Source organism: Blennius ocellaris, assembly GCF_963422515.1.
Source record: "Blennius ocellaris genome assembly, chromosome: 22".
NCBI classification, from domain to species: domain Eukaryota; kingdom Metazoa; phylum Chordata; class Actinopteri; order Blenniiformes; family Blenniidae; genus Blennius; species Blennius ocellaris.
Window position 1 is genome coordinate 5,223,320 of NC_137671.1, and position 12,697 is coordinate 5,236,016.

General features: G+C 48.6%; 1 protein-coding gene across 6 annotated transcripts in view; it reads left to right on the forward strand.

Moving 5' to 3' along the window:
* The window catches only part of flncb (filamin C, gamma b (actin binding protein 280)), a 38,510-nt gene extending 26,239 nt beyond the window's left edge, over nt 1-12,271 (forward strand). The window contains exons 27-50 of one of the 6 annotated variants that reach the window (XM_080518215.1): nt 166-289; nt 853-1,009; nt 1,147-1,263; nt 2,187-2,376; nt 2,464-2,487; nt 2,643-2,890; nt 3,475-3,558; nt 4,100-4,199; nt 4,295-4,435; nt 4,540-4,668; nt 4,779-4,952; nt 5,031-5,192; nt 5,317-5,520; nt 5,612-5,764; nt 6,071-6,193; nt 6,347-6,589; nt 7,710-7,979; nt 8,185-8,322; nt 8,607-8,722; nt 9,186-9,318; nt 9,451-9,627; nt 9,719-9,937; nt 10,370-10,603; nt 10,696-12,271. In XM_080518215.1, coding sequence (XP_080374341.1) covers nt 166-289; nt 853-1,009; nt 1,147-1,263; nt 2,187-2,376; nt 2,464-2,487; nt 2,643-2,890; nt 3,475-3,558; nt 4,100-4,199; nt 4,295-4,435; nt 4,540-4,668; nt 4,779-4,952; nt 5,031-5,192; nt 5,317-5,520; nt 5,612-5,764; nt 6,071-6,193; nt 6,347-6,589; nt 7,710-7,979; nt 8,185-8,322; nt 8,607-8,722; nt 9,186-9,318; nt 9,451-9,627; nt 9,719-9,937; nt 10,370-10,603; nt 10,696-10,883 — 3,848 coding nt within the window. In that variant the 3' untranslated portion in view covers nt 10,884-12,271. The remainder of the gene's footprint in view (nt 1-165; nt 290-852; nt 1,010-1,146; nt 1,264-2,186; nt 2,377-2,463; nt 2,488-2,642; nt 2,891-3,474; nt 3,559-4,099; nt 4,200-4,294; nt 4,436-4,539; nt 4,669-4,778; nt 4,953-5,030; nt 5,193-5,316; nt 5,521-5,611; nt 5,765-6,070; nt 6,194-6,346; nt 6,590-7,709; nt 7,980-8,184; nt 8,323-8,606; nt 8,723-9,185; nt 9,319-9,450; nt 9,628-9,718; nt 9,938-10,369; nt 10,604-10,695) is intronic. The other 5 variants (XM_080518219.1, XM_080518216.1, XM_080518217.1 and 2 more) reach the window with 5 other exon arrangements.
* Nucleotides 12,272-12,697: the final 426 nt, after the last annotated feature.

Consider the following 12,697-nt stretch of genomic DNA (forward strand, 5'->3'; position numbering starts at 1 on the left):
AAATTTTTAACCTTCAAACATATAGTTTTATCCTCAGACGCCCCTGAACATGTGCGCCATGACCGTAGGAAATAGCTGGAGAATAACAACAATGTCTTCCTTTTTTTCACAGTCTATTTAATCTCACTGGTCTTATCAGGTTGTCGACGTGCTCTTTGTGTTCAGGCGTCCTGGAGCCGGTCAGCGTGCTCGATAACGGAGACGCCACGCACACGGTGAACTACACGCCCGCCAGCGACGGCCCGTACACCATCTGCGTCAAGTACGCCGACCAGGAGGTTCCTCACAGGTCAGCGCCGCCGCCGCCGCCGACCTCTGGCCCTGCCTATCCCAGGGGTCGGCGACCTTTACAACCAAAAGAGCCTTTTTCACGATTTTCACTAAATAGACTCGTGAATTATCTGGAATAAAGAAAAAGCACAGAAAAAAAACTATTATATATATATATATATATATATATATATACATACATACAAATAAATAAGTATGTTTTATGTGATTTTTAGGCTTTTAAACATTTTTATACATGATTTTTACATTTTACTCTTTCGCTATTTATCTGTTTCTTACGTTTTCCGGTGGTTCCAGCTGTTTTAGCAATTCTACCATTTTTTTCTCTTTTTCTTTCTTTTTGTTTATTATTCGCTTGTTTTTCTTGTTCCTGTTTTTCATTTTTCTTCTTTCTCTTTTTTTCTTCTTTGTTTACGTTTTTCTTTTACTCAAAAGCCACGGCTGACAAACAAAATCAAAATGAAAACAAACGTTTATTTACATGACATATTCTGGAAGCTTCGGGGAGCTGCTTTGCGGGACTCATGAGCCTGACCTCTGACCTTTGGCCACCCCTCTCAGCCCCTTTAAGATCCGGACCTTACCGGCTCACGATGCCTCCAAAGTGCGAGCCAGCGGTCCGGGTCTGAACGCGTCCGGAGTTCCCGCCAGCCTCCCGGTGGAGTTCACCATCGACGCCCGAGACGCTGGAGAAGGACTCCTGACCGTCCAGATCCTGGTGAGTCCATCAGACCCGCTGCTGTCCGGATCAGGCTGTGGAACCATAAGGGCCCGCGGGGCAGAAACCTGGACCGCCTCGGTGGTTTCACTCCTCCTCTCTGCTCCTCTGCACCTCCTCTCTGCTCCTCCCTGCAGGGTCCTGACGGCTGCAGGAGGGAGGCCTGCCTCTTTGTGGAGGACTGGGGGAGGAGGGTGTGGGAGACTCATATAGTAAAGAAAACCATCCCCTTCAGTATTCTGAGGAGAGGCTGTGTAAGATCATCCCCTTGAACCCCCCCCTCCACCATTTCATCTCGTGTTCATCCCATCCGCCCTCCTCCTCCTGCTTTTACCCCTCCTGTAGTTACCAGTCCAGTAATTTTTTTATCCTCTTTCTGCCCAGTACCTCCATTTCTCCAACTGGCAATCCTGGAACAGCCCCTACAGCTGCATTATTAACTCCTCAGGCCCAATACCCTTTTGCCCCATTAGCACCACTCTTAAAAGCCCCATGACCTCGAAGAATCTTGCAAGAAAATACATAGACATATAAGCTAAAATCAGAAGTTCTGTAAATATATTTACGTGCTGCTTTACATTAATCCCTCAGGACCTTTATGAATTTGCCGCCCCTTTTTGGGTTTTGCCGTATTGACCTAACAGACTCATGTTTCAGTCCTGAACTAAACCTCATCCGCCCGCCGCTCGGCTGCAGTGAGTAGAAGTAGACCCTGTGTGAAGTGACGACTCCGCCGCCCTTTAAACCTTCAGCCACCATCGATCCACAGGTTTAAGATTTTAAGTCTCTATTTGACCTCGTCCAGCTGTTGTATGGGTGACGTCATGATTCTACATGAAAATGGGTGCAATGTGAATCTTTATGCAGATTCTGCATTTTACACTTTTCTTCTTATTTCATTCAAACAATTCCTTCCAAAAACTTTTGGGAGGAAGGAAGGAAGGAAGGAACATTTTATTGGATTATGTTTGAAATTTTTTATTTTTTTCTCTTTCTTGCAATTATATAAAATATTCCAACATAAAAAAGCATGAAAGTTGAGCTGTCCTTCGAAAAAACTGTGATATTGTGATTTCATTCATCCGTCTGTTCGGGTTGATGGCCGACGGTCAGAGACGGTCAGAGACGGCTCGCCGTCCATTTAAAGAAAATTAAGGTGTGATCCGTGTGTCTCCAGGATCCGGAGGGAAAACCAAAGAAGGCGAACATCCGGGACAACAGAGACGGGACGTACACCGTGTCCTACGTCCCCGACATGACCGGACGCTACACGATCACCATCAAGTACGGCGGAGACGAGATCCCGTACTCGCCATATCGCATTCACGCGCTGCCCACTGGGGACGCCAGCAAGTGTCTGGTCACAGGTCAGGCTCCGCCCACTCACCCGTAAGTCCACCAATTATCACGAGAGGGCGTGTCTCACTCAAGTCTGTTGTTTTTTTCCCCCACAGTGTCTATCGGAGGTCACGGACTGGGTGAGTCACGGAACTTGGATCTGTGTCACGCGAATAAACAGCTTTTATACTCTAAGGTCATAAACATGTGATCAGGAAACAACCAATCAGCTTCTTCGAGCCTCATCTGTCTCACAGCATGTCTCAGGTACACCTCACAACATCTGTCCTGTCAGGTTCAGGTATCGGCCCAACCATCCAGATCGGCGAGGAGACCGTCATCACCGTGGACGCCAAGGCCGCTGGCAAAGGTAAAGTGACGTGTAAGGTGTCGACGCCCGACGGCGCGGAGCTCGACGTGGACGTGGTGGAGAACGCAGACGGCACCTTCGACATTTACTACACGGCTCCAGAACCCGGGAAGTACGTCATCACCATCCGGTTCGGAGGAGAAAACATCCCCAACAGCCCCTTCCACGTGGTGGTGAGTCGCCGGCACTTTTATTGGGTTGGTTTAAGTGGTGGATTGGTTTTCTTGGACGAATCAGACTTCTTTGGTTTGCTTGAATCGATTGGTCTGCTGGTTAGGTTTAGATTAGTTTGGTTTAGTTCGATGTGAGTTTCTTTTAGGTTAAATCTGATTGGTTGGACTTAATTTCAGTTATTGGATGTGGTTGGTTCTGGCCTGGATGAATCGGCTTTGGTAGGAGAACTGATATTTGTAAGACGTGTTTAAGTTTAATTGTTTTGGGCTGATTGCTGCATTTGTTGGGTGGTTTAGGTTGGGTTAGAGTTAAACGGGCTGGTTGAGTTGTTGAGTTTGATTTGGTTTTGTTAGATTCTGTTTGTCTGGGTTAATTTTTTTTTCAATGAGATCAACAGAATTTTCTTTTTGGTTTAACTCGTGTTCTGTTTGTCAATTAATATGTGTGCGTGCGTGTGTGTGTGTGTGTGTGTGTGTGTGTGTGTGTGTGTGTGTGTGTGTGTGTGTGTGTGTGTGTGTGTGTGTGTGTGTGTGTGTGTGTGTGTGTGTGTGTGTATTCCTAACGTTGCACCTTGTCCCGTCAGGCGAGTGAGAGCGTCGCACTAATCGAGGAGTCGTGTGAGAAGCTTCAGTCGTTGTCACCATTTGTGGGTTTCTCCCCCCCCTGGGTACCAGAGTCACCTCCTCTACCTCCTCTATCTCAACCCCCCACCCCCCCGCCTCTTTGTGCTGCTCGGTCGATGATAACCCAGATTAGACGACACTATGGATTGCTCCTCTCAGCATGTTGCTGCATGTTTATCCCGCTGCAGGCGACTCGTCAACCTCCAATCAAACATCTCGCTGTGTTTTCTGTCTTTCACTCTTTCATGCTTAGCCCTTTTTATTTGAATTCATATTTGATTTATTTTCATTCACGTCTTAATGACTTGTTCACTGTCTGCTTCGGGCCTAAATATTTTGTTTTGTTTTTTTATGGTTTATTATACAAATGTATTTATCTATTTCTTTTTATTTATGCTTTATTAATTACATTTATTAAATAAAAAAAAAAAATAAAAAATAATTGACCTAGTTTGTGTCCTGACCACCAGTTTAATGATTCCTCATCTTCCTCCTCCTACTCTTCCTCTTCATCTGTCTCCTCTTGTTCCTCCTCCTCCTCCCCCTCCTCCTCTGACATCATTAACGCTCCTCCCTCTGGTTCAGGCCACAGAGGAGTCGGGAGGTTCTGTGGACGGTATAGAGCCGCTGCTGCGTCCGTTCAGTCTGGTGATTCCCTTCACGGTGCAGAAAGGAGAAATCACGGGTCAGCACACACACACACACACACACACACACACACACACGTCACGTCACGTCACGTCACGTCACGTCACGTCATGTCATGTCATGTTGTTGCAGGTGAGGTGCGGATGCCGTCGGGTCGCTCTGCTCATCCTCACATCACCGATAACAAAGACGGGACGGTGACGGTGAAATACTCTCCGACCGAACGCGGCCTGCACGAGATGGACATCAGATACGACGGCAGCCACATTCCCGGTAAACGGGCACGCCTCGATGGTTCCGGGGGGGGGGGGGGGGGGGGGGGGTCGTCTGAGACTTTGCGTTGAAGCGGTTTTCTCCGCGCGTTTCCTCCGTCACAGGAAGTCCTCTTCAGTTCTACGTGGACGCCATCAACAGCGGCCACGTGACGGCGTTTGGCCCCGGGCTGAGTCACGGCACGGTGAACGCGGCAGCCACGTTCACCATCGTCACAAAAGACGCCGGAGAAGGTGCCGACCCCCTGTTTACATTGTGAAGTGTGTATGTATTATGGCACACGCTGGTACACGAAGTGAGAGTTCATCAGTCTGATCGGTTTCTGTGTCTCTGCCGGCTGCAGGAGGTTTGTCGCTGGCGGTCGAAGGTCCGTCCAAAGCAGAAATCAGCTGCAAAGACAACAAAGACGGGACGTGCAGCGTCTCCTACCTGCCCACCGCCGCTGGTGACTACAACATCATCGTCAAGTTCGACGACAAGCACATCGCCGGCAGCCCGTTCAGCGCCAGAATCACCGGTGAGCCGCCGCTGCCTCGCTGACTGTTTATCGCACATTCATCGTTTTAAAGCCTGTTTCTTGGCGTTCGACCCCCAGGTGACGAGTCCACCGCGACGTCGCAGCTCAACGTCGGCACGGCGACGGACGTTTCTCTGAAGATCACCGAGACGGACCTGAGCAGCCTGACGGCGACCATCAGAGCGCCGTCGGGGAACGAGGAGCCGTGTCTGCTGAAGAGGCTTCCCAACCGACACATCGGTACGGCGCCGAACCCGAACACACACGCGACCAGGACCACAACCAGGACACACCATCAGGTTCCAAAGTTTGAGGTATTTAATCGTCTGACCCTCTGGTTCTCCTGATGTTTTTCTCCCTGCAGGGATTTCCTTCACGCCCAAAGAGGTGGGCGAACACGTGGTCAGCGTGAAGAAGAGCGGGAAGCATGTGACCAACAGTCCCTTTAAAATCATGGTGGGTCAGTCGGAGATCGGAGACGCCAGCAAGGTGAAGGTCTACGGTCAGGGCCTGGTGGAGGGCCACACCTTCGAGGTGGCCGAGTTCATCGTGGACACCAGGAATGCAGGTCAGGGTTCAAACCAGGGGAACCAAAAGGTGGACGACCGACCGCCCGGGCTCAGGTTCAAACCACCGCTGTGGCGTGTCTGTCCCGACAGGTTATGGAGGTCTGGGTCTGTCCATCGAGGGGCCCAGTAAGGTGGACATCAACTGTGAAGACGTGGAGGACGGAACGTGTAAGGTGACCTACTGTCCGACTGAACCCGGGAACTACATCATCAACATCAAGTTCGCCGACCTACACGTCCCCGGTACACAACCCGTAGTGTTCACAGACAATGGATTCATAATGTTAACAGGCAATGGTTCTGTAGCCTGTTTAGAGAAGATGGTTTTATAGTGTTGACAGACGATGGTTCTATGAAGTGTTGATAGACGAGTTCTCATAATTTTTTTAAAAAGTGTCCACAGATGATGGTTTTAAAGTTGTTGGTCGATTATTGTTTGCTGAAGCCTTGACAGACAATGGATTTACAAAGTGTTCTCGGTCAATGGTTATCAGTGAGAACCTCTCATGGTTCCCCGGTTAACTCTCCTGGTTGTTTCTGTGGCTGCAGGAAGTCCGTTCACGGTGAAGATTTACGGCGAGGGTCGGATGAAGGAGAGCATCACCAGGAGGCGCCAGGCTCCGTCCATCGCCACCGTGGGCAGCACCTGTGACGTCAACCTCAAAATACCAGGTGAGCCGTGACGTCGCCACTGCTCCTCCCCCGCCTGCCTCTGTCCTTCCTGCCTCCTCCTCTTTACCTCCTTTTGTTTGTTCTTAATATCCCTTCTCCTCCTCCTGCTCCTCCTCTTCCTCCTGCTGCACCTCCTCCTCCTCCTGGTCACAGGGAACTGGTTTCAGATGGTTTCCGCTCAGGAGCGTCTGACCCGGACGTTCACCCGCAGCAGCCACACGTACACCCGCACCGAGCGAACGGAGATCAGCAAAACCCGGGCAGGCGAGACCAAGAGGGAGGTCCGGGTGGAGGAGAGCACGCAGGTCGGCGACCCCTTCAGGGACGTTTTCGGAGACTTTCTGGGGCGAGAGAGTCTGGGTGGCTTCAGCGGCAGTCGACCGCCACTGCAGGACGGTGTGTCTGTGTGCAGTGGTAACAGAATGAATTGACCCCCAACAGAACACCCGCTTTCTAACACCATTCTTCTGCAACCCCCCCCCATTCGCCTTTGATGCTGCAGCAGTGTTGTAATTCCATGTCTGACCTGATGGTGGCCATATCACTGTTTTGATGCGTAAAGCAAACTGATCATATCAACAGCAAAGTGAGTGATAACTAATGCTACAATTATTCTTTTTATAGCCACTTTAAGAAAGACTCACAGGGCACAGGGTGTATTTTTCTGTAAATTTAAAAATATATATTTTTGTGTGCTTCACAAATGAGCTGGTGGGTAAAAACATCCAGCTGACATCAAAGTAAAAAAATTCAAAGGCTCCCTGAGGAACTCTACACTTGAAGTTTCAGGATAAAACTCTTTTAAAAGTTCTTATATAACATCTGAGGCTGTCAATAATTAATATGTTTTTACAACTTTTTGAAATTGCAAAGGTGGAATCAAATTAAAAAGAATATTAAACTGAAAAAACAAAAAATAATCAAAAAAGTCAAATTGGGGCTCACTTTTCCCAAAAAAAAGTTCCTTCACAGTTGTGGTGAAACACCTCTCTGAGTGTTTTTGGTAAATTACAAGGTAAGGAAAGACACATGAACCAGATGTAATCCCTGAGGAACTCCAAACTTCAATTCAGCAGGAAATAACGCAGGAATATCGAAGCGATTTGATCATTTAGAAGTTTTTTTAAAAAAAGCTTTAAAAGTCAAATTGAGTATAGCAGAAAACTAAAAAGCATCAATTTAGCGTGAGTAAAATGATGAAAAAAAAAGATAATTTGATAGTTACAAAATTTTAACTGATAGAAAGCAAACTGAAAAACTAATAGGGACCCAGAATTGATCCCTGAGGAACTCCAAGCCTGGATTTAGTAGGAAAAAGATGCAATGCTGTTTGTGTGAAGACTTCCAGAACCCAAATATAAACCAACATTTATTAGTGAACTTCAGGTAAAAGCTGTTTTAATAAGGCAACAACAACGTGTGATTTGTTTGGCTGCTTGATGTGGAGGCCAAACTCCACGTCGACAAATCATCTGACCTCCTCCCCCTCCTCCTCCTCCTCGTCCCGCTCCTCCAGGTGAGGCGGGAAACCAGGAAATGACGGCCCAGGTGACGAGTCCCGGGGGAAAGACGGAGGACGCCGAGATCATCCGAGGCGAAGACAGCACCTACAGCGTCCGCTTCATCCCGCAGGAGATGGGCCCCCACACCGTCAACGTCAAATACCGGGGCCAGCACGTCCCCGGGAGCCCCTTCCAGTTCACCGTGGGGCCCCTGGGAGAGGGAGGGGCACACAAGGTCAGAGCGGGAGGAACCGGACTGGACCGTGGCGTGGCGGGGATCCCAGGTGGGCTCAGATGTTTAACTGCTTGCGTCTAAAATCCCTCGATCTTCTTGATTGGAATATTCTGTAACGACAGTTGCCTTAAACACAGAACAGGGGCCTCAGGTCACCTCCTCCCTTCTGCTCTTAGCGCCTGTGGAACAAATCTGTAGAACACACTTAGAATGACCGGAACTGGGCTAATCCTAAGCTTTCTGCTTGCCGTCAGCTGAGTTCAGCATCTGGACCCGAGAGGCCGGAGCTGGAGGTCTCTCCATCGCAGTGGAAGGGCCCAGCAAGGCCGAAATCACCTTCGAGGACCGGAAGGACGGATCGTGCGGAGTTTCCTATGTGGTTCAGGAACCTGGTGAGACGCCGTCACTTTAAACGCACACAGCACAATGTGAATTATTATTATTTATATATTATTATTCTCCACAAATGTTGTCGGAAAAATTCTAAATGTTCCTTATGTAGAAGTCACTACATGATTATCCACTGACCTCGTCGTCTGATCGGCTGCAGCAGTGGTCCCAGAACGGATCCCTCAGGAATGCCACAGTGACACTAATAGAGGAGGCCCGAGGGGGGGGGGGTGTGTGTGCACTGCCGGAGAAGTATGACGATTCCATCTTTCTCTTCTCCACCCAGGTGATTATGAAGTATCCATCAAATTCAACGACGAGCACATCCCCGACTCGCCGTTCATCGTCCCCGTCGCCACGCTGTCGGACGACGCCCGCCGCCTCACCATCACCAGCCTGCAGGCGAGCAAACCGCAAACCGCCCGTAACGCGTCGGCCGAGGTCTCGGACGCGCGTCACCGCATTCTATATTAAAGCCTGTGACGCGTCGTCTCTTTATTAAAAGCGGGCCGTTTAATATTCCACGAATAGGCCCGTTATAAATATCTGAAGGACGACTTCAGACTGAGGATTGTGTTTCTGTGACTCTGACACTTTTTCTGGTACAACTGCAGCTTGCTGCATTTAACCCTCCGGGCTATTTTTTAAGTGACCTTTAAAAGTCACACCGGGGCTCCGGCGCCCCCGTGTGGGAGCGTCAATATTTAGTTTAATATCTGTAAAATGTGATGAATGTTTTTTTTTTTTTATTTTAGCATGTGAAAAAAGGGGGGAATCGGATTTGTTAACTGGGACCTTTTAAAGCCACGTGGTGATAAATAAATGGACTGAGGAGTTGAACCCCCACCCCCTTGCTGGTCCTCAGGAGATGGGTCTGAAGGTGGGTCAGGAGGCCTCGTTTGCTGTTCAGCTGAATGGAGCTCGAGGGCTGGTCGACGCGAAGATCCACACGCCTTCAGGAGCCATCGAGGAGTGTTTCATCACCGAGCTCGACGGCGGTAAGCGAGGGTCGACTCCCTGGAGTCTACACAACAACCATGAGATACCTATATCCATATAGATAATGCACGTACAATGATGGTTCTTAATCCTGATGAAACCGATCGCTTTGATCCTTTTCGTTCCGACAGATCAACATGCCATCAGGTTCGTCCCCAGAGAAAATGGAGTCCACTCGATTGACGTTCGCTTTAATGGGAGCCACGTACCCGGGAGCCCCTTCAAGATCCGGGTGGGAGAGCCGGGACAGGTGGGAGACCCGGGGATGGTGTCGGCCTTCGGGCCGGGCCTGGAGGGAGGAACCACGGGTACGCAGCCAGCGATCACTGACCAGCGAGGATGTCCTGAGTGAGACGTTGGCTGGGTGTTAATGGAGAGTTCTGACTCCTCCCCCTCCAGGCGTGGCATCGGACTTCATCGTCAACACGTGCAATGCGGGCGCCGGCGCGCTCTCCGTGACCATCGACGGACCGTCAAAAGTGAAAATGGACTGTCAGGAGTGTGCAGAGGGCTACAAGGTGTCCTACACCCCTATGGCTCCTGGAAACTACCTGATCGCCATCAAATACGGAGGACCCCAACACATCGGAGGAAGTCCCTTCAAGGCCAAAGTCTCAGGTGGGTGGACACGTCTTCATGCAGAGCTCTGGGGAAAAACAGGAAATGACTCGTTGTTATTGCTGAGACTCAGGAAAACGCAGCAGAAAAGCAATGAAATTCGAGTGATTATTATCCGTTAAAGGTTTTTGTATATTCTCCCAGGTCATAGTCGCGGTTGGCAGTACTTGTAGAAAACTCAATCATTTCTGTCTTTTATCTGGAAGTTTGTCTCCCTTCCCTTGAGCTTTCTCCAGGAACCTGATGGAGCGATAAAGGGACCTTGATATTTAACGTCTGTTGAACCAGGATGTCGGCCTCTGGTCCACTTTCACAGCCTGTCGTCATGAATTCACTGATGCTAATGTTACGCTGCTAGCCACAAGCTAAGAGTGTTTCACCAGCAAACAATAGAAAAACAAGATGTTCGCGTGTCTTTGGCGACTCTCGCAGGTCCACGTCTGTCCGGCGGCCACAGCCTGCATGAGACGTCCTCCGTCCTTGTGGAAACCGTCACCAAATCCTCGGCGGCGGCGGCGGCAGCGACGACGGCGACGATGAGCGGCGCCTTCGCCTCTTTGCCCAAATTCTCCTCAGACGGCAGTAAGGTCATCTCGCGCGGCGCCGGCCTGTCCAAAGCCTTCATTGGCCAGAAGAACACGTTCACAGTGGACTGCAGTACAGCAGGTCAGTATGAGAACTGTGAGAGCTTCGTTTAGTTTTTTGGGTTGTTCTTTTTCTCGTCTGATTGCGAGGACTTCTTCCTGATTCCTCTGCAGGCACCAACATGCTGATGGTCGGCGTCCACGGGCCAAAGACCCCCTGCGAGGAGGTGTACGTCAAACACATGGGGAACCGGATGTACAACGTGACGTACACAGTGAAAGAGCAGGGCAGCTACATCCTCATCGTGAAGTGGGGCGACGAGAACATCCCGGGGAGTCCCTTCCACGTCACCGTCCCTTAAAGACGGACCGCGGGCGCTCTGCGGCCTCGCCGTCCTCCGCCATGCACTGAAGACTCTTCCCTCTCTGGACGATCAGCCCGTACCCGCTTCAGCTCCTCTCTTCACCGCTTTGTGCTGGGGTAACTGTGAAAAAGGGCAAAAACCAAAAATCTCCTGTGCTGATATATAACTGGAGCGCGGCTGACTCACCTGAACTCTGTTGGTACAGCACGTCTTTTTGTTTATAATCTAATATCTTTTTCCTCCAAAGTCTTTTTTTTTGTTTTTTCTTTCTGCTTCGAGACGAGCACCTTGTTACCAGGATGATAACTTCTTCAAGTCATTGAATAGCTTGGCCGGTTTTGGCATCACGGCGGCGTTTACTGGAAATGAGCTGACGTGAGTCACACTCGTCCCTTCAAGTCGAATCTTGTTAGCACAATTGAGTTTCCTGCGAGGGTTGGCCTTTTCTCAACAAGAAGTACATTGTTGACAGAACTTAACATTTTGTTGGTGTAAGACGATCCCGTGTGCAAATCAGTGTTTTGTTCCTTTCTGACTTGTCCCAGTAAAAAAAAAAACTGTGTCTCGTTTGTTCAAATCAGTGTCAAGTTAACAAAAGAGTCTTCCGAAAGCACAACGGTAGCGACGTGTTCCAAGTGAGCTTCTTGTTTACACAACTTCAAAACTTGTAGGGTAAGTTGTTCTTTTCCCGTACAAATCGCTAATTTCTTTGACCAAGCTTAAGATATCCTGATGCACAATCTAAGTCAACATCCAGTTTTGTTCAAGGTGTTATTCTTTTTTGCAAAAGTATCTAAAAAGGTCAGATAGTGGGCACACGTCAGGAACAATTGACGACCTTGAGGTACAGTTCTCAGAGTTTAGCCTCTCAGGTAAGCTCCGCCTCCTGTTTGGATCGTTTTCAGCTATATAATGTAATAAGTCACCTTCATAAGGCCGGACCTGCCGAAACCGTGCGTTGATCTCAGTCTGAAGCTTCCTTAAACAAACGACAGTTCCTGATTCAGGTTCAGCTGAAGACAATCGTTCCGTCATACCGAGTTCAGATCCCATGGCAGATATTTGTGATGTCATTTTGACTGGATGTTTGTGAAACACTGTGGATCTAAAAAAAAAAAAAGTAACCTCTTTAGCTTTTTTGGGGGGGGGGTAATTTTTAATATGAAATCAAACAGAAGTCGGTTCAACCTGTGAGTGAAGTCTGGTGACTTTAAGAAACTCTTAGACTTTGTTGTTATTTATTCTCTCCATTCTTTTCTTTGACAGAAAAAGGTCTTATCGATGGGAGGAGTCAGTGAGGAGGGGGTGGAACTTCTTTATTCTGGATTATCGGTTCAGAAACAAACCAATGTTACACTTTAGGGTTTTTTTTTTTATGACCACAGGAGGGCGCTGCAGATATAAGTAGTGAATGTTTTTTTTTTGGGGGGGGGGGGGGGTGGGGGGGGGGGGGGACAAAACAATGATATATTACAGAGTGCCATTTTATAGTGACGATTTTTGTATGCGAGTGGAATAAAGTGGAACTGTTTGATATGTTGACGCTCGGTATGAGATTGTGCAGGCATAATAAACGTTTATTCTCAAACACACCTTCATATCTTCTGGGAGTTTGAGTGAAATAGTTTGTTCTATTCCAGACATGATAAACATTTAAGTTGTGACGCTGGTATTCTCATCAGTCTCATATAGATATGGAGGAAGCAGTGCCTACCTCCATCATCTTGTATTGATGTCTCTTATTGCAAAATATCAACAACAAAAAAGTCAGTATTTTTTTTAACTCTGCTAGTTATCTTGGACTGGCGAAA